This window comes from Buteo buteo, chromosome 9, assembly GCF_964188355.1.
Source record: "Buteo buteo chromosome 9, bButBut1.hap1.1, whole genome shotgun sequence".
In the NCBI taxonomy this organism is placed as follows: Eukaryota; Metazoa; Chordata; class Aves; order Accipitriformes; family Accipitridae; genus Buteo; species Buteo buteo.
Genome location: NC_134179.1, coordinates 5,142,720 through 5,163,988, shown reverse-complemented (window position 1 = coordinate 5,163,988; position 21,269 = coordinate 5,142,720). Strand labels below are relative to the sequence as shown.

At 49.9% G+C, this 21,269-nt stretch overlaps 1 protein-coding gene across 2 annotated transcripts in view; it reads left to right on the top strand.

The window, feature by feature from the left end:
• The first annotated feature begins 2,536 nt into the window (after positions 1-2,536).
• Positions 2,537-21,269, top strand: part of POU2F3 (POU class 2 homeobox 3) — a 44,466-nt gene continuing 25,733 nt past the window's right edge. Inside the window, exons 1-4 of one of the 2 annotated variants that reach the window (XM_075035034.1) lie at positions 2,537-2,822; positions 7,150-7,203; positions 8,016-8,084; positions 19,174-19,208. In XM_075035034.1, coding sequence (XP_074891135.1) covers positions 2,537-2,822; positions 7,150-7,203; positions 8,016-8,084; positions 19,174-19,208 — 444 coding nt within the window. The remainder of the gene's footprint in view (positions 2,823-7,149; positions 7,204-8,015; positions 8,085-19,173; positions 19,209-21,269) is intronic. The other variant, XM_075035035.1, reaches the window with a different exon arrangement.

The window sequence follows — 21,269 nt, the reverse complement described above, 5'->3', positions numbered from 1 at the left end:
GTGTGGGGGGGGTTGTAACATCTTTCTGCAGTTCGTGCTTTCAGGGCCCGTCCAAAGGCCATACTCCATAAATAAATGCTATCTGCAGAGCTTATCTTCCTCCGAGAAAGGAATAAACATTGGCAGCAGGAGTGGAGGAACACATGCATACAGTGAGGATGAGAGCGGATGGATTATTCATTGATGGCCATGGAAGAAGAAAAAAAAAAAAAGCAGCATATCTGCTGGCATCTAGGAGTGATCGTCTCAGGGCTGAGTTAAAGCAAATCTGCCTTTGCTGAAGAAGGTGGTCTTATTTCCACGACAGAAAGGAGTGATGATGCTGTGATCCCTCCCCTATTTTTTTTCTTTCTCTGGGTAGCAGAGATGTTTCGGGTAGCTTAATAACGAGGGTGTATTCTCTCTTGCCTGCATAGCACATCGCTGAAGCCAAGGGTACCCAGGTGAAGGGCTTTGCTCCCACAGCTCTTTGGGGAGATAAAGCGCCTAAATTTTTTTTTTTTTTTTTCCTGCTGTTCCATTGACCACAAAATAACAGTCAAAAAGCAGATCCCACCAGCTGCAGGGCGATTCCCGGTTGCATTTGGCAGCGCCAGCAGGGCCAGGAGAGGGCACTGCGGCCCTGCCCATGCCGGGACAGCATCCCCGGGCGGAGGGATGCCCGGGATTCCTGTCCGGCTGGCGGTGCCACCGGGAAGGACCTGCCTCCCCGGGGCTCTGCGACGGGCTGCTGGGCTCTGGAGCAAGGGACGAGCGCCAGGAAGCGGAAAGAAAGGGTCGGTGTCAAGTGAAATACCCGGCTGCTGTGCAAAAGCTGCTCTGATGGGGGGGGAAGGAGAGCGCTCGTGGCCCCCAGCCTTTCCGGGGCCTTTCTCCTGTGCCCCAGAGGCCCTTCCAGCTGGCTGGAAGCCACAGCAAATCCATGTTTGACGCAGTGAAGAGGCCTGATGGCGTCAGTCTTCAAGATGGGGAAAACCCAGACGTGGGGGTCACGCCGAAAACACTAGAAAACAGACCAGCAGCTGGCCAGGAACGCCCCGAGGATCAGGGCCTGAATGGCTGGGGCTCTGCCACAGGCTCGGGATCCGTGGCAGGAGTCCAGCCCCTCCAGCAGCTCAAAACAAGCTGCCTGCGCAAACCACCCCATGTCACCTTTCTGCTTCCTGGAGCAGCGCTAAACGGAGCCCGCGGAAATCTCCCCTCGCGCCTGCAAACGTTCGTCTGACCTGGGAACTTTCTCTCCTCTCTGCTTTCCCCCTTCCATCTCTCCCCCCGCTTTTCTCCACTTTTTCCCTGTTAGAGTTTCGTTTAACACATCCCCCCTTTCCTCCTCGTGTGTCGCCCTCTCCTGAGGATGTCCTCTCCGACCACGCAAGCCGAGGGCAGGCACTCCGGCTCCATAACAGTTGGACTGGGTTGGAGGTGAGGCTCCAGAGCCTGCCCGCCCGCCCACCCATCTCTTCGGAGAAACCTGTCTTTCCAGGGAGGGAGAGCAGTATGTGGGAAAGCCAAGAGCCCTGGAACGTGAATTAGCCAGGGAGAGATGAATGTGTGATAGCTTGTACCTGGCAGCTACCAATTGAGCGTGTTAACGCTTTCAGGAGGGGTTTGAGCAGCGCTGGAGCTCAGGCGGTTAACGCAGGCGTCCTGCTACCCTGGGCTGTGCTGGGGGTCATCAAGGTAGTGCACGGGGACAGGGAGCAGCCGCAGTGCCCGGATCTGTGAGGGTGACTCTTGGTCCCCGTCACAGCGCAGGGTATAGGCTGAGGAGCTGGCCTCTGGCAGCTCCCTACAGAAGAAGCCAATATTAGGGGATTTTTTTTTTGCCTGGCTTCCCTGGAAGTAGGCTGAATACTGCAGCTTTAAACAACAAGGAGGAGGAGAAGGAGGCTGCCTGCCACTTCTCTCCTCTTCTTGGGGGACTGACGTACCGCACAGAGCACGAGTCAGGAAAGGGGCTTCTCCACGTGCTGATCCTAATCCTGCCCTGCGTCTTTAGCCAAGTCAGGTTACCTCTCCACTCTTAACTTTCCTTTTAGTGCTGATTGTTTCCTACGGCATCATTCAGGTTCGGCCCAGACCTAGGAGATGCAGACGCTCAGCCGCACAGGCTGCTCTCATGGCTCGCTCTGAGCAGACCCCGGGGTTTATCAGAGCGGCCAGAAATGAAGCGAAAGGGCTGCTCAGCGGAGGGGCACGGCAGTTCCCGCAGCTGGGACGCCTGCCCTTCTGGCTGCTGGCGGCTGCCGCCCAACCCGGCTCGACGCCTCGGCCTCTCTCACCCACGCGTTGCAAAGGCCAGAGCCACAAGCCTGTCCGCGAGGGGCCGGCTCGGCTCCGGGGCTGGCGGCAGAGCCCCCGCGTAAAGCCCCCCGCTCGCAGCCCGGCAGGCAGGTGCTGCGGGGCGTATCCGTGCCGCCGAGGGCGGGCAAACCGCCTTCCTTCCTCCCTCCTTCCCACCCCACCCCACGCCCTGGTAGCGCTGCAGGGACTCATCCGTTCCCCAGTTACTAATATGCAAATGGGTGCTTTTTGCATGGGCCGGGCGCCAGGCTGCTGGGTGTCAGGGCACCCGAGGGAGCCGGAGGTGGGGCGAGGCGTGGCGCGGCGCCGCATGCTCCCCTGGCCCTGCATGGCAACAGGCAATGGAGCTCTAGGTCCCTTGGGGAGCGGACCCACGCCCGGTTTGAGAGGCAGCGGGTGGCAGAGGAGGGAGGGCAAACTGGCAGCCCCTGGCAACCTGGGGCTGACGGCAGGAGGCTGGGCGCACCGCGGATTTCCCTCCGCCGGCAGGATGGTGAACCTGGAGTCTGTGCACGCAGGTAAAGGGCGCTCGAGGAAGGATCGGGCCGGAGCTCGCCGCGTAGCTGGGACCGCGGACTTGGGCAGGAAATGGGATTGCTCTGATTCCTGTGACCTTTCCTCCCTCCTTTCCCTCCTCTCTTCTCCCGCTGGAGTTGGCTATCGCAGCCGGTGCCTGGTTAAGTGCCCGCATTCCTACCTGGGGATGGATGCTGCCCCGATCCTATTTAGGGGGCTGCCAAGCCATGCCCACAACGTGGGCGCACCGCTCACGCTGCCAGCCCTAACGCGGGTCCGGGAGCAGAGCGCAGAGGTCTCTTGGGTACCTGGAAAACGAGCATTTAGTGCCTGAGCCGTGGGACTAGTCATCGGGACAAAGCTGGGAGGGGTGGGGAGGGATAAACTCACAGAGGGATGTGGCAAGGGTGGAGGGATGCGTGTGTGAGAGCGAGAGCGAGATGGAACGTGGGTTGGAAGGAGAAAAGTTAACGACAAAGAGGGAAAAGGAGGGAGAAATGAATGAAGAGGGAGCTGTAAGAGGCTGGGTTGTGCGAGGAATGAATGAACAGGAATACTCAGAGAGCGATGCCTTCCGGGGGGTCTGATCCAGAGGTACAGCTTAGGTAGTCCCACGACTTCTCTGAACCGACCTCCCCTCTGCAATTAGCTGGGGAACAAGAGCAGTCACTGCCGACCCCCTTGGAGCTGTGCTGAGCTCCGGCTCTCCCGGACAGAGTGAGTTTAGCTTCTGCCCTCAGCTCAAGCCCCTGTGCTCGGGGGGAAGGACTGCAGCCCCGGGCATGCTGGCGCTGAGGGTGACGCTGGGGTAGGAGCAGAGCGGCGGCAGCAGCGAAGGCCAGATCCTGACAGCCCCTTCTGTGGCAGGGGCAGGCAGCAGGGTGTTGGGGGTATGGGAGCGATCTGTGTCGGGTGCTTTGCGCAGCACGAAACGCCGCGCGTCGTCCCCAGGTTTGGAGGGGAGGGGGGGGATACATCCATCAGTCTGTCCCCGGCTCATTCCCATTGGCACGCTGCAGCGAAGCTCAGGCGTTTGGCGGTCCTGCTGTGCAGGGGAGAGCTCGGGGTCCCGTGCTCCGTGCCTGGAGCCCCTCAACAGCCCCTGCCTGCGTGTGGGCTCGCAGGCAGGCCTGCGGGGCAAGGCAGATGCTGCGGCAATGCCACCACCCAACACAGTCTCAGCCTGCGGCGGGCCGGCAGAGATGGCCAAAACCTCTGCTCCGTGGCTGCGTTGCAACCTCCCCATGGCTCTGGGATGCCAGCAGCCCCTCCACAGCTGGTCGGCAGCCCACTGAGCAGGCTGGCTCCCTGTGCCAGCCACGGGGAGGGCAGCTGGGGAGCCCCCGGCGCAGCGCGGCCGGCCGCGAGGAGAGGCTGCGGGAGGCGTGAGGCTCGTGGTCTTGGCTCGGCGTGTGAGCTTGACTAGTCTGAGCACCTGCGATGGGTGTGCTTGTGTGTGGTGTCTTTCGGGGACGCATCCCCCGCAGGCTTCTATCCACCCATCTGCTTTGCTTGTGGGCGACTCTTTCTTCGTGAGAAGATTCCCAAAATCGATACTGTGCCCTCTGTCAAAGGCAGTGGCATCAGTCCCAGGGTGGATTTGGCCAGGAGCTGCACAGAGCTAGGTGCACGCTGAACTTCCATTCTCCCAAATCATCCCACCTTCCCGTCTGTCAGAAGGGCCTAAGCTTTAAGCAGTCTTTTCGCAGGGAGAGAGGCCAGCCTGGGCCCAACGGCTTTCATGTGCCAGAGCCCAACGCTGGTGGGAGGATGTTTCTTCACCCTTGTGCAAAAGCAGTTCGGCGTGTTCAGTCTCAGGATCCCCGAAAAGCAAGGCCTTGCAGCAAGCTGCTTGCAAGAGGTGTGCTCTCTTTCTTCCCTGGCCATGCAGAGAAGATAGATACAACGTGCAAGGTGAAGGTGGGCTGCTGGGGCTCCGTACATCCTCCTCCCTGCCAAGAGGGTTTCCCTGCAGCAGCGCGTTCCCTGGCCTGTACCACTGCCTCCTCCCCAGACATTTGGATATTTGGCCTTCCTGCAGCCTCTGTAGGGGCTCAGGCACCTAAAGTGCAGAAAATTCAATAGGCTCCACGGAATGGTCTCAGCCAAACTGAGTTCCCCCTGCCACGGCCACCGGCTTTTGTTTTTCCTTTTAAAGTCATCAGGCTGCTTTACCCTAGTGCCCATGTCTGAACAACTACTAGGAATAAGGGCTTGGGAAAGCTTTATTTGCTGACACCGTTTGTTTCAGCAAAAATATAGATGCAGATATATCCCCAGAGAAGTGTCTGCACTGGTATAGTTCCTTTGGTCTGGGTGAACAAACCAGACTACCCCTACTCCAGGTATGTTTGCTAGCTGAGGTATAGCAGCACATTTTTAATATGGCCCAGGCCACAGTGGCGGCTCCAAATAGGTTTGTGGTTAGGAGTTAAGCAGTCCTAAGTTGCATTATTTTTCCCAGAGATTTTTTTACCAGCCTGCTTATTCTCTGTATATTGCCAACTGGCAAAGCTGTATGGAAGGAGCCTGCATTTAGTTGGACTCAAAAATCTCACAGCCTGTCTTGTCTTGAGATATTTGTTCAGATGGAGAGGGGGGTCAAATCCAGATGCACCACTCTGTCCTGGTTTATAGTGGAAGACTCTTGGGTGTCAGTAGAAAGGTGTTGGCTTTATCTTATCTACATTTATATCATATTAAAAAGTCATTCCTCTGCATGGCTGCTCCTTGTTCTTAAGGATCCCTTGGAGGATGACTGGTGTGCACTCCTGTCCGTAGGTATACAAAAGCTGGCCAGCCCCAAACCACGCAGATCAGTTAGCTTTGATCCAAAGGGTTTTCTTTTTCTTCCTCATCCCCCCCCTACCCCCCAAGATATTTAAACTGTAATAACTTGTATACATCTATGATGGGAATTTGAATCTTTGTCAATATAAAATTCTTCTGCTCTATATATGAGAGAATCGCGGGGTATCTTGTTATCTCCTGACTCCGGGAGGAGGGAATTTAACTGATGGATAGCATGTGATACGTAATCAAGTCACAGCTGCAATTCCTCCTTTCCTCCCCGCCCACCCCAGGTTATAAATGGCAGAGGGGCTAAGGGCTCACTCCTGTGAGAGGGAGAAAGCTTCTCACGGTTTGCTTTTGCGTCTTCCCTTCTTCAGCTCTGTGCCCATAAGGGGCTCCTTGGTCTCAGGGATTAGATAATTTTCTTTCGCTAACCTGCCTTCATTTGTTATTTGTGTGCTCACAACGAAACCTGTGTTACTTTTTTTTTTTTTTTTGCAAACTTGCAGGCTTTCTCACTAAAGCAAGCACCAAACTTCTGCATAGTTTATGATTTTTCTTACCCTATTTTATGAGAACTTGGCACTTTTTTTTTTTTAAGATACTTTTTGGCAGCAAGCAAAACTTTGTGCTTTGTAGATTGCCTAAGTTAGGGTCCCTTGGCAGTATTACAAGAGAAGAAGATGTTTATAGCTGATGATAATTACTCTTCCTGCAGTAGAAATGCTTAGAAGCCCCACTAAACGTTCGTGTCTTAATTGCAGTGGGTTTATTTGAAGGGGAAAAAAACCCCCAAACCCCACAACTCTTTTCTCTCTCCTTTTTCCTCTCACTCCTTAATACAATTTAACGAAAGGAAGTTTCTGGAGTACGTGAATGTTTCTGCACTCTGTCTCTTGTATAAAACTTTGTCATTTTTTTCTTCTTTTATTAACTTGCTGAAGAAAAAGCTTGACACTTTAACCTAAACAAAGCTATTCAATTTCAGCCAAAAAGCAGATAATTTGCCATTTGCACACTGGAAGTTTGAATAGGGGAAAAGAAAACCTGAATGAACAAAGAGGCCTGCCTGCTTTAGTGTGAGTAATAGAGGGAAATAGGTATAAACCCCTATGAGATTCCTCTCACCCTTTTGGAAATAATACAAGGCATATATAGGAAAGAGGAAAAGGTTTGCATGATGCCTTTAAGAAGGCTTCCACCTGCCTTTTCTACCCCAGCAAAACCACAGCAAACACTGGCCCAACTTCCACGCTGTTGTTGTTACCCGATGCAAATCGGATGACATCTGTGGCCGGGATTGGCTGCAGGAAGCACATGCAAATCAGTTGGGTCTTTATAAAAAATATTATTTTTTTTTCCCAACTAGCCTGGAAAGAGTTAAAATTCCCATGCAAAGAGTAGAAGAGCGTGAGGGGGTGTCCATCTGAATTTGAATAGATATTCTTCCTTCTTTCACTGCTGTGTACTTTGCCTCTTTTAAGGAGGAGATGAGCAATCCGGTGTAAAGTTGACTATTCCCACCTTTTCTTTCAGCTGTCCCCGAAGGAGAACGTGGTCCCGGGTGTGGTGGCAGCCATCACTTCAAGGGTAAACGACAAATTTACTGGCATTGATAAGGATGGGGGGAAATAAGCAGGAGCTTGATGGCAAAGCGCTCTTCTTGCTCCTAGGTTGGGGACAGTGCTTTGGAGCACGGCACCTTCTTCGTGGTTTGTGAGGGGTGTGAGCACGGGCATGTGGGAGAGAACAGGGTAAACAGTTTGCAAACGGGGATCAGATGTATTGAGAGAAATCAGCTGAGTTTGCCAGGGAGCAAGCGGAGAAGAGAGACTTCCCTTGCCTCTCTGAGAGCATCTTGCTCCGTGCCTGCCTTTCTGAGGCCAGTCCTGCCAGCGTGTGCTTTGTACAGCACCAAGCACCGGCCCGGCTGAGCCATCTCAAGGGACAAGGAAAGGATGTGGGAGAGGAGGGGAAAGCTGGCAGGGATCCCCTGCCTCTACAGGTGTGGTGGAGGACGGTGGCAAACTGAGAGCCACGCCAGCTGGTTTGGGAAACCTGCCTAAAGCACAGGGGGAGAGGCCACCGAGGCTGGTAGGGCTCCCAGCGGTTAAACAACCCCGCATCCCCTGTGCCGGAGAGGAGTGATGCAAAAGGTGAGAACACAGCAGCAAACTGGGGAGGGGGAAAGGAAGGAGGGGGATACAAAGAGCAACAGGAGGGAAAGTGCATCCTCGGAGCTGATGAATATTCTAGTGACTGTATGTTGAGGAATCAGAAATTTGAAAGTCTGATGGTTTATTATAATTACACATTCATTTGTGCTGTTTAGTGGAAGCCACATGTGCCTGTTGCCTGGGACTGTGACCTGTTATTAAAATCAGTTGTGCCTCCTTTTCCAGAGATCAAGATGAGCGGTGATGCGGCAGATTCCACAGATACTCGGCACGAACCTGACCAGGTGGAGCCAGGTAAGGAGGGTCCAGGACGTGGGGGGCAGGCGAGGAAGCCCGAGGAGGTAGGGGAAAGAAAAGAAGAAGGGGGGGGGGCATGGGTGCTGGAAGTTTCTGTCCGTGCTTTGCTTGACTCCTGTTGCTGCTACGTTGCGCTCTTCCAACCAGCCTGGGAGTTGATCAAGAATGCGCTCTGGGCTAGGATTGCGTTCGTATCTTGATCAGCACGCAAGATCCTTCTGTAACAGCAGTGAATCAATATGTGTCTCAGTAACGTCCTCTGCGGTTTTAGCATGGAAATATGCTCATGTCTTGCCAAAGGAATAATGCCATTGAAATAGTCTTGGTCTGCTCGGTTTAGCACAAACAACTCTTCGTTTTACGTAGGGTTTGTGTCAGGAACATTTCCTCAGACAAAACTCCCTGGGGACTAAGCCTTTTTTGGCCGTGTATATGTAGAAAAATGGGAGGGACTTCAGGAATAATCAAATCCAGCTAGGTAGTTCCAGCAAAAATTTATTGCTCTTCATCTTGAAGCATGATTGGGTTTCTCATGTCCCCTACTCCCACCTGATGGCTGCTCAGACTCTCGCTGCTCCGTGGCTAGAAGCCCCAGTTTTCCTTGAATATGAAAGGCTGAAGTACAGGGTGATCCTTTGAAGATGACAGTGTTAGTGTTGGTGTTAGCACTGATTTCTGCCAGGTTGCCTACCAACTTCTGCACTGCCACAAGGTGTGATATACACCAGAAAAATTAGTTTTGTATTTTCTGGCATCAGTTCTGACTGCCACTGCCTGCAGTGGGCTTTAAATGCAAGACCTCGGGTCTGTAATTTCACAAAGGCTCATATCATAGATGACTTTCTAGGGAAATAAACAGCAATAAGAAATATTTTTAGCACCCACTAGGTATAAAAAAATTAAGATTATTAGAAACCTTGAGGCTCATCTGTAAACTGAGAAATAAACACCTTTTAAAACCCAAACTGGTAGAGACAATGTAGAAGAATGATTGCTCTTTGAGCAATGAAGAGCCCTAAGCGGGGTGGTGGTGGGGATATGTGTAAGAGCAGATTAGAACTTTACATGAAATGATTTTACTGTTTCTCTTTTACTTCTGTCATTTGAGAGAACTTAGAAAAACTGAGATCTTTGTAAAGCCAGAGAACTCTAGGCATGTTTTAATGGGACTAAAACTACCTCTTTATTTACACCTTACACTGAGGACTAGACGTGCTCTGTGCTTTTAGCTATTAAGCTGGGTTATTTGACATAATGTAAGATAGAGATAAAATCAGGTTCTATTCATGTCCATGAACTCTGATTGACTTTGGTCAAGTCAGCTTCTGCTCAGGGCTTTCAGATGACCCCAAGTTGTTTTTTGAGATAAATGTTTCCAAGCCGCCTTGCAACAAATACGTCCTCAACTTCCCAAGCTCTTTCAAAAAACCCTGGTAGCTGTTACAGGGCCTTATATTGGGAACCAGAGTCTCCTGAAACATTTCATGCATTTTAGCACGCGGAGATGATGGATAGCACAGTTGAATTAAGATTAGGGAAGGCTGTATTGAGGGTAGTTATTTGGTTTTGGTATTGGCTGTTACTAAATGTAGTGGGAGACTCTGGCTGCTGATGTTGTCAATAGTGTTAAATAGGCGAGAAGCTGGCACGGCAGTTGACTGGGTAAAATATGTTTTTCAGCCTAAGCTTCCCAGACAGCTATTAGCGCTAGCTGTAGCGCCTCTTTCTAGTGGTAATTGAGAAAAGAAAGCAGAGAAGTGAAGTCAATTTGTTTTAAAATAACAAAAATGTTTGCAGCAGCATTAGCTCTGCTCTAGGAGCCTTCAAATCAAGCAGGGAAATCAGAACAAGTAAAGCTCCTTCATTTGCAAAAGAGTGGCACTTCCCTGCGGACTGATGGAAGGAACCTGTTTAAAGTATTCTTTTTTTCTAATGCAGTCCCCGTGACTGTTCAGGATCTTCAGAGATCACCACATCAGACTCAGCTGGGAAGAGAGGCACTGCAGTGGGTTAGGAGCTTCTTAGGGGACACTAGCAAAGAGCCACAACCCCTCCTGCGGGCTGCCTGGTCCCTTGCAGGACTCGCAGGGAAGAGGGTGGCTGGGACAGGACCACACGCTATTGCTCAGCTCTGTGTGTTATACTTCAGGTGGTGTAACCCGGCGCGTCAGCCCGACTGGCAGTCGCGACCAGGCAAGCCCACGGAGGGGCTGCCTCAATGCTTTTCCTAAAACCTCTACGCATCTTTGTCGTTTGGGTTTTTTCCTTCTTTCCGACCATTCTGTTTATAAACAACAAAGCTCTTTGTACTGAACTTCCCTGGAAGTTTTTATTTTCCCTTACACACATTGTTAGAAGAATATTTACTGCAACACCTAATAGTTTAGTGTTTTGTTTACTAGCTTCATGTGGGAAAATCTGTTTTCCAGTGACTCATTAATTGAAGACCCATTTCCTAATGAATTGGACCAATCCACACAGCTCCCCAGGAATCTCGTTACCCCCAAAGGAGAGGGCAGTTACCAAACTAACGACATTATAGCTTATAAAGAATGGAAATCCTTCTAGGTGCATATTTACAAAGGCCTTTCATCACCAAAAGATGCAGACCGGCTCCAAGAAGAATTAAAAAAAAAAAAAAAAATACTGGAGGGAGTTGAGTGCCAAAATGCTTTTGTAAACCAAGCCCTTGATCTAAAACTGATGCCTAAAGATCTGATGGGAAGTGTCAGTAGCAGAAGCCTAATCTCGTCCTTTCATATCTCCGCCAGTTCTAGGCTTAGGGGGGAAAAAAGGGTAATTTGGGGCATTGTTTTACTTTGAAGGTGTTTAAAATAATCATGGGGCTTTTTCTTTTTTGAGAATATTGTCAAATTGTTCATCTTTCGTAGGAGGTTAGGAAAGTGAAGCTTTTTTTTTTCTTTTTCATCCACACCAATTTCATAGAAAACACTTCAAAGCTTTTTAGTAAGATGGTCTCCAAAAACCCCATGTTTGTTTGATTCCACACACACCCCCCCCCGCCATGTCTATGGCTTGCAGTGAAATTTTACCATTTTACAAAAAGCTATGATTAAAAAACCAAACTTTCTAAGGAATATCAACTACCCTGCCCAGTTCTGTGAATCTTAAGCCTCCCTTTACTGTAACTCTGCTTTTTTTTATCACAGTACATGTGTGAGGAGTATGTGGAATAGGCACGAATTTCTTCCACGAGGGCTGTGGGTTGGGCTGCCTTCCCCCACGGCCCAGGATCTGTGTAGGTCAGCCCCAGTCCGGGCACCGGGTCATGTCTCCAGTCTGAGGGTCTCTTTACCCGTTCCTGTGCGATGCCAGCGTGGTTTAACGCTTGGCGTGCGGCAGCTGCGGCTGGGCTCGCAGGCAGTCCCGCTGACTCCATGGGGGGTAATGACAAGCGTGAGTTTTATGCTTGGCTGTAAGCTCTTTTCATCTGTTTAAACAGATGAAAGCCATGCCAGCAAGTTCTGGGTTGATTTTTTTATGGGAACTGTGGGGGCTTGGCACTGCAGAGTGTCGCCCCTGGTCTTCAAGCCGAGAGGCAGAGATCTCCCCCTTCTTGTGGTTTATCTAAGCCCTCTGTATCTGATGCAACAAAATGCTGAGGTGGGACTTGCCTCTGTCTGTCTGTTTGTTTGTGTCAGACACTTGTTCCCCGTTTATCTGCTTGATCAAAACAGGTTACACCAAGCAAAGCTACTTCCCTTTGATTTCATCTGTTGAGGCTATGGGGGGGAAGCCAAAGCTTTAACAGAAGGGCGATAGGGAAGCTCTTCAAACACAACCATCGGTAACTGAATAGCTGCAGGCGCTCCGAACATCTTCCCTCCCCACCCTGTAACACGGGGAACTGGCCAGCCTGCCAGGAGCCCAGGGCGGGGTGCGCGATGGGCATCCCAGTACACGGGGAGAGGAGCTGGGGTGTGTACGTGTGGGTGCAATATAGGACAGCCCTACAGCATTATCGCTGCCTCCGGAGCAGCTGGTATCGCTCCCCGGGACGGTGGTGGTTGGCTGACCCGGCGGCTTCGCCCAGCTGGGACGGGTCTGGGATCTGGAAGAGGAGCAGCCAGGTAGAGGAGCGCGGTTGCACGGGGAGGGCACGTGGAGCCATAAGCCGGGCTCTTGGCCTGCTTCTGACTCTGGTGGCGATGGTAGCAGGGTTATCTAACCCTCACAGCTTGGGTAACCTATCTGCGTGCATTAGGAAGCAATAAAGCAGGTCTCCTCTCTCTGAGGGTAAGAAAGACCCTCTCCTTTAAATCCCAAGAAAATGAAAGTGCGAAGGAGCTACGATACATCTGCTTCTATGGTCTTGCAAAGCGTCTCTTTTGAGAAGACGCTCCTGTGAATGTCGTTCTTCTCGCCCTGCATCCTCAACTTCAGCCAGCTTGTGCCTGTGGAAGGGTGTCAGCGTGAGACACCTTCCTCCACTGCTGCCACAAGACACCTAAAGTCCCCTGGCAGTGGAGGAGAGAAAGCAAAGGCAGCTCTGAAACTGGACACCAAAACTTCCACCCAAGCAAAAACTCCTCCCCGTACCCTGGCTTCTATGTCAATGCATTTTGCATTAAATCTGTATCAGGGCAGATGGAAAAACAGAGACCGTGTCTCAGTCTGCCTCTCTGCCACACACTCCCTGTGCAAACTTAATTAAGTCTATCTGTGTTCCTCAGCTCCAAAGTGAGGGTCCCGATCTCTTCTCCCACCTTTTTGCCGGGGTGTAAGCTCTTTGATGCAGGTGCTGCTCTCCCCACGGACGGGTGCAACTCTGGGCACAATGGGCTCTGGGACGGCTGTTTTACTGTATTCCAATCGCAGGTGTCAGGGTAGGGTCTCTTTTAAACATGATGGCTCAAGCTGGAACGGGGTGTGGAGGCTCTGACCCCTGTGTCGGCTTCTAACTCAGGCAAAAGGAAATTTGGAGAAGCAAGGGATGTCAGATTGAGCAGTGCAATGGCTTGTGTGAGATGAGTTGGTGGGTGCTCAGGCAGTGCTCCCTGGTGCACAGGGGCACTCCTTGCTGCGCTCAGCAAGCATGCTAAGGGCTGCACGATCTGAGCTTTTTTCTTTTGCCTTTTGTTGTTACCGCTTCAGATCGGGCTGGAAACAGACTGCCAGGCCAAAGTCTTTTGAGGAAACTTGGCCTTCCCCGGCCCCGCGCTGAGCCTAGTCCTTGGCTACGCCTTTGCTCTCCAAGGCTAGCTCTCCCTCGTGAAACTTTCCTCAAAGCCTCCAGGATTTCTCTTGACTCTTCCCCCTGCAGCCATGCACAGCCCCAGGACAAGTCCTGAATAAATGAAAGCAGCAGCAGTCGGGCTGGAAACAGCTGGTTGCTATGGCAATTGGGCCTGCTCAGGATTTGCATAAGGCTGATGATTTTCATAGCACAGCCACATTTAAGGCAAGCAGGAGAAATTTCCATATTCCCAGCTCCGAGTCAGTTGGGGCGTGGGGGAGGCCAGGAGGGGGATATTTGAAATTCAAATGAAGGTGATTAGGGTTTGAGGTTGGGTTATTTTATTTTTTTTTCTTAAACATCCCATTATGGAAGAGGATAAAAAAGGATGGGGAGGGGAAAGGGGAACAAAAGGCTGGTTTGACTTGAATTAGAGGGGCAAAGGAAGAGCTGGTCTGATCTGCCTCTTGCCTCTGGTCTAGGAGAAGAGACTTGCCCTCTCCCAGCACCTGCAGGTGAAATGTTTTCCGTGGGAACAACTGCTGCCCTCGGGTTTCCTTCTGGAAACTGCCTGAGTCTCCCACACTCGCTGTCCTGCTTTCTCCCCCCTGCACCCTGCCCTACACGATGGGTATATTGCACTCAGAGCTGCAGTGGGACTAGAAGATGGGATTTCTTTGAGGCATTGTTGACAAAGGAAAGGCATTTTTATAACCCAGGGGTTTCCACCCAAATGAAACACTTGAATCTTCAGTGAAAGCTTCCCCTGGAGTCTGTAGCCGTCTGACTGAGTCAGCACAGATTCACTTTTCTTGCTAACCAGTCTTAACTTTCCCATGGAGATGCTCTGATGCCCCGGTTTGGTCTGTTTGTGTCTTTAGAGCAAACAGTTAACATGAAAACTGCAGCCCTATCTGGCTGCCTCGAATCTCCCCATCCTGTTGATACTTTCCCTTGCTCTCTTTAAAAAGCACTTCTTAAAGTAAGCTTTGGCAACGGCAAGCATCCCAGCAGGGCACGTAAGGATCTAGGGCACTGACTGATGTCTGCTCAGCTTCAGTTTCTGCTCCCCAGTGCCACTGGACACAGCTGGAGGGAATCAGGGGTAGCCACTAAAATGGAGAGAAGGTCATTTAAGTGAGATCCTACCACCCGGGGCTTTTCCTGCTTGTTCTGGAGAAGTCACTGGTCTGGCTGCTGGGAACAGTAGCGTTAAGGGCTATGATCTGGTATTTGCTTGAGTCCTCAATCCCGAGGAGTATATCTGATGCTGAATATCTTTTTTTGCTTAATAGAACCACATCCTTCTCAGTGCAGGTGAGCATTTTACTTCATTTACAGCATGTGGGTCAAGTATTGTTTATAGTTATAATAATTGTTGCCACTCTTTACCTGCTCTTGGGCAATCTTTTAACTTCACATGTTGTTTGAGGTGAGAGATTTGATTCTTGTCTCAGTTAATGTGAATAAGTTAATTTCTCAGCTTCTAGAAAATGTACGTCGAAAGGCACTCTGCATCTGGCCTGCTTTGTCAATCTCTAATGGCATTGTGCTTTACCAGCTGGAGTGTTAAAATCTCCAAGATAGGTGAGATTAATCTTAATTTTAGATATTCCATACTTTGAGGATGAAGTCTGACCTACTCACCCCAGGCTCCTTGTACAGTCAATGATGAAAATAGGTATCTCCAGAAGGTGATTCATCTCTCTGCCGTCTATCTCGGGGGTGAGATGAATTGCCCTCTGGAAGCGCCCGCTTCCTCTCTGTAGCTGTAAAGGGAGCCTAGAGCAATTGGCTCAGAATTAGACACCTAAAAGTTAGACATCTAAGCCCAGGCAGCTGAATCCCCTGCCTGGTGTCTGCCTGGCACTGTTCCCCCATTGCCGTTCAGCTGTTCTGAATTTCCCTCCCAAACGCACGCGGCAGAAAACTGATTCCCTGTGGGAATTCCCCAACACCTGTTAAAGATTGAAATCACCTTCTAATTCCCTGTCCCTTCTGTGCAGCTGAGATCAAACTGTGAGGTGAATTAAGTGTGTAGTTGGGCGGGAAGGGGGATAAGGTTAGCTGGCTTTCTGGTTGCAGCCCTGATTTTTGTCGGTGGGTGAAAAGCCAGGGTGGCTGTCACTCCCCGGAGGTGACATCTGCGTGGTGCTGCGTGTGTTTGCCTTGTGAAGATGAAGGTGCACTGCAATCTTGATTTTACTTTTCTCCCATTACGGTGCTTTTACCGTCTAGTGCTGGACTGGCTTGGCGGCCTCCAGTGGGAATTGTGTCAGTTCTGATAGAGTGCTTGTCTTTGGTTTTCAGAGCAAATGCTGCGTTCCAGGTGGGGGCAACAGCAGCGGGTGGGGGGAAGCCGTCCGGAACTGTTCTGCTGCTCCCATCCCCAGAGAAACTTCCCCAGGCAAACTCGCACCAGATCTGATGCCAGTGCTATGCAAAACAGCTGCCAGGTGAACCAAGGAGAGCAGCGTAGTCCTTGTCTGCTGTGCTGCGGGGAGGCAGCTGAGCTTATCGCTGCCTTTTTCCCCCTGTCCAGAACACCCATAAAGAGGGGAATGAAGGCTTGTTTGATGGGGAGGCTCCTGGGAACCATAGAGCAAGGGCCTCAAAGCAATCTTTCTCCATTTAAATCCCAGGGCTTCCCCAGTTTGATGCAATTTAAGGAGGGGAGGACTGCGTCTAGCAGACGCTGGAGACTTTGGATCCCATTCTGTCTGGCTGGTGTAGCAAGAGGCAAGTTGTTGGCTGGTGTGAAGCTCCAGCAAAATTAGTGGAGTTCTGGCAGTTTACGGCAGCTGAGAATCTGCTGCCACTTACACTTTTCTTTCTTTTTATCTCCTGGAGCTAGAAAAGATTAAATCTTAAGTACAGATCCTCGTTGTTTGAACAGCCCATTCCTTTAAGGAGAGAAATGACTACTTCAGTGTGAGTCCTGATGTTGATAGAAACTGGGAGGAAACTGAGTCTATTTTTAAAAATATTTGTAGGAAAATTACTGATTTAACTGAAAGAGGAGAGTTGTTATCCCCATCACACCCAAACCTTAGCTTGCAGCTGGAATCATTTTAATTTCACTGAAACACAAGCTTTTACTGGAATAGAAAAAGACAAGATTTGTTTGCAAATAAATCTGTGCACAAACACTCACTGGTCCTGCTGAAGTGAAGAGATTTGTGTATCCAGCTCCTATTTACATAACCACTGGGAGTAGAAATCACCTCGCCCAGTTTTAAATATCTCACTATTGGACATCTAAGTCTGAAGTAGTTGCCCGTGGGTCCCTTTGTAGTCAATAAAGAGAAATAGTCATCTCCAGAGGGCCATTCATCTCAACTTAAGATAGGCGTCTAAGATAGGTCAGATGAATGGCCTCTGGAGGTGCCTATTTCTCCTCGCTGTCTACCAAGACAGCCTGGGGCAGTTATCTCAGACTTAGACGCCCAAGCTACGACTGAGTTAGTGTCAATCTCCATGCATATTTGCAGCATGCTCTACTGTCACAGAATACCTGGCTGATGTGCTCCTGCTTACCCCTGTCGACCTGCAGTGGGACATGCAAGAGAGCAGAGGGTAGGACTTGGAGGAAGCTGTGTCTGGCCTTGTAGGAGAGGAAGGGAAAACGAAAGGTAGAAGTCTGTCAGCTGCACACGCTTGTGAAGCGAGGAAAAAAGAAAGAGATGGGAAGCTTGGAAGAGGAAGAAAGAATACATTGGAGAACTTGGGCCTTGTGGTAGCAATGTGGAGTGAAACCCCGTTCCAGCTGTGCATCTCAAGTTCCAAGTTTTGGGGTGTATGATAGTGACTCAGAGCCATCATCGCTGGGACCTAGGGATTTCCCTCAAGGTCTTTGAATCTTGCCTCATCAACATGCTGCATTTGCACGTGAGCGAAACTCTTATATCCAAGAAACCAGAAGATTACCTTTTCCTTCCTGTTCTATTTTAGCAACTGGGAACTTTATTTCCTCCTTCTCTCCTCCTTGCCTTTCTTCCCTTTAGCTACTGCCTTTAGATTGCATCAACCCCCCGTGGGTTTCAAAGGTAGAAACTGCAGGCCTTGAAGATCCTCACACGGTCCTGCTCAGGTGTGTGGATACTGATTGCGATCATCTATTAACACTATCAGCATTCCCATCGTTATATGTGCAGTTGTTGGCTCTTGGGGCGTAGAGCTGGAACGCAATGAATGAACAAATTCCTCGGGCAGGAGCAGCTGGAGAGAGGTGGTCAGGGAGCAGATGGTTACAGCGAGAGGCACGGGAGCATGGAAGCGCGTGGCAGGTTGGAGGTTGTAGCAGAGTAGGGAATTACATGGAAGAAGATAAAGACCTGAGACTGGGAAGAGAAAAAGCTTTGAGAAGCAGGTCGGGAGGAAGACGGGAAGCGAGGGCAGGCTGTAGCACAGCAGAAATGCGGACAGGCTCGGGGAGAAGGTGCAGAGCTGGATCTAGGTTGAGTTGCAGATGATGAGAAGATGGAGGAGATTCGGGGGGAGGGGGCAACAGCTTGTCCTGCTATGAAATAGTGCTCTGGTATTTTTTGATAGTGAAAACCTACAGCCCAGCCTAACAAGAGCAACAAAGGCAGCTCAGTTTCCACAGCCAATGCTGTTAATATGTTGCAGATTAAATCTCCAGAGTTGTTTCTAGATAGCAGAGAACAGGGTGCCATGGAATTGTTATTGTTGACTCTAAAATATTTTGCCATCTATGAATAATTGTACCAAGCATGCTCCCCCTGAGGACCTCAAAGAACCATGCTGATTCACCTGGGAATATTATGTGTATGGTGCAAGTTGAAAAACTGCGTGCTAGATTAGGGTAGAGACTTGTTCAGTTGAAGAAAGCAAGTCAGTGGGAGAGTTGGATTTGCACTCCTGCCTGCACAGCCTCTCTTAACTGCTTTCCAACTTTTTGCAAGAGACATGAACTACTGAAAAACATGATGTGTTGAAGCTTGATCAGATCACAGGGCATGGGCTATGCTTTATGGGGAATGTTATACTGGAAAAAACAGGAGGAGGAGGCCCTGGGGGCTTGTGCCAATGGGATGTGAACAATTTAAGACTGTTTATCACAAACTCAGTTGGACTGGAAGAGAATGACTTAGGGAATGGATTGCAAAGGGAAGGGGTTTCTTGGGGTTGCCTTTGCAACTAAAGAGGCTTCGTGGAATCCCTTAAAGCATTCATATCTGTGGAGCGTACAACCTTTCCTCTGTGATGTTCTTGATGAATTTGGCAGGTGTGATGGGGGGGGGGGGGAATGTTTATCATCAAAGGGGAATGAGTGAGGGCCTGTGCGGTACCTTCAGGCTGAAACCTGTCTGATTTTTCCCCCTGTGCCTGCCAATCTCTTCTGGAATCAAGGAGACGCCTCTTGAGCACAACCCCACGGCACCCTCCGTTCCTTTAGATATCCCGTAATTACTCAGTGCCACACGGGTTCCTGAAGATCCCTCGTTTACAGCCTTGGCCACCTGTTTGCTAGCCTCTCCCACAGTTAGTTCTTGCCTTATGTACAGTGCCTTGGCCCTGGATTTCCCTAGAGATTTGTAACGTCCTCCAGCTCACCTCTGCTGGAATCTCCCTTTCAGTCGGTGAGCTTCCCCCACCCTTGCTGCTTGGCCAGCTGTCTCCCGGGCAGAAGCACTTCTCTTATACTTCAGCTAAGGCTGATACCACCAAATGTTGCAAAAGCTGCCTTCGTACTTCCATTGCTGCATTCACGTTGATTCCACCTTCCTCCTCCTCTCCTTGCTCTTAAGGTAAACTAAGCTGGGCTAGCAGCGTGACTTTGGTTATGTGTGTTCTAAGTTCTGGGAAGTTTATATCAATGCTGACTGTCATTAATACTGAGATATTTTTCTGCTTGTTTCATTGTAGGAAATGAACAGAATGGGCTGGACTTTAACAGGCAGGTAAGACGCTCCCTGGGTTACCAGGTATTCTCCTGCTTTCTTGAATTCCTGTTTTTTAGTTGCTCATCCTTCTGAGTCCCAGGCAGCTACTGCTAAGAGATAAAAACTGTTAGGTCAGAAGCTACCATTAAACAGACCACATAAGTCCTCCCAGTTCCCCTTGTGGGATAGAATGACAGATTAAACTTCTGGTTTCCAGGCCTTCCTACTTTATAGAAGCTCAGTTAATTATAGAGTTTCTTGAAATCACCATTTGCTTGAGGCTTTTTCTGGCTTTTTAATTTTTTTCCATTGTCATTTAGAAACAAAAGGGACCTCAGTTACAGTGGTAAATGTGCAAATCCCACCCCAAAGCCCCATGCATTTTTACTGCTTGTGACACTGGCTCTGAAAGCACTGTGGTATGCAAGTCTAAGAGCACGGGGCTGACTCACAGGAGTATCAGCAAGGACTGAAGATGAGGTGGTTTGAGGTCTTGGAGTGCGTAGGTCAAGACCAGGCCTGCCTACAACGGCAGATTCCTCTCTGCAAGACAGCGGGGAAAGGGACAGCAGATAAAAGCAAGTGATTCTTGCAAGGCAAGCAAGCCCTAATTGCAAATGAACATGTGAGGGACCGTTGTCTTTGCTGTGTTTGCTGTTATCCTCCTGCTTCATACAGCTAAAAGCAACCCCCGTCTCGCTGAGTGCCTGGAGATTTTCATACGTGGCTCTAATAAATTCCTGAATCTCACATCAGAATTGCAAGGGGAAGAAGCTGACAGCCCTCCAGAGCACATAGATTTTGAATCTGTGCAGACACATGAGAAAATGCTCTCTGAGTCCAGAGCTAAGGAATTCTGTGGAGCCATCAGTGGAGCTGGACTCAGACCTTGTAAAGAAAAAGGGGACGTCTAGAGAGCTAACCCACTGATCTGCTGCAGAACTCCGGGGGTTGGCTGGGGAGCTGGAGCAAGGAAAGCAAAAGGGGCTGTAACTCCACGGGCAGTCACTAGCGTTTGAAGCAGATGTTGGCACTGTTTACAGTGCAGCAACCTACTTGATTCCAACCATGCGTTCCCTGAGTTCAAGGGTTGCAATCCTTTGCAAAGGCTTCCTGCTAGCAGCAGGTGGGCAGCTGGAGCTTCTTGCCATGACTTTTCTGTCCTTCAAGCTTGCCTTGGTGGCTCTTGTCTGACAGATGTCAGCAAGCTGCTGTTTGTTTGTTTGGTTTGGCTGCTATGGTTTTGGGTGGGTCGTAACTTCCTATCAAAGGTGTCTTAACACGTTCAGCCATCTTCCAGGTTTTTGGAATACCCAGCTGAAAACAAAAAGTCTTGTGTCTCCAGCTCTGTGGATTGCAGAGCCCAAAGCACAGGCTTTCTACACGCCAAGAGAAGAATCCAATCTGCTTATAACTAGTGATAAAAGAAAATTCCCTCAAGATAGAAATAAGCTATGAAAGTACAAGATCATTACACGTTGCAAACTTTTCCTATGGCAACACCACAAAGATGTTAGAACTGGAAGCGGGGCTGAGGTTAATCAAGGAAATGTTATTGACTGTGGTGAAGCAGCGCTGATTTACACCCACTGAGGATTTGAGCCATTATCTTTAAGGTCCTAGTTTTCTGCATGCCACTGAATGAATGAGTGGATGCTGGTAAAGTTGTGGGGGCAGACAGCCTTGCAGTCAGTAGGATTTGGGCCAGAGTCTGCTTGATAGAAATGTCCTCCTCCCAAAAAGAGATTGTGGTTTTATGACAGCCTTCTGTAGCATTCACTTCCCACTTCTGTTTTTCTCTTTCCACCAAAGGGGTACCACAAAATCCTTTTCATTTGTGCCAGCATTTCTGTGTAACTGACTACCAGATCTGACTGGTGACTTATCAAGGTTTGAAAAGCAAAAGCCTGTGAACAAGCTCATTTTATTTATTTATTTTTTTTTTTTATCCGCAGAAGGGTTTTTGCAGTGATGTTGGGGATGGGTTATAACAGTCCATGTGAGTGGACATAGGGGTGCGCAAATGGCTCTCTGTCTCCCTCTCTTGGCCCTCTCAAGGCCATGTGTAAACTTGAGCCA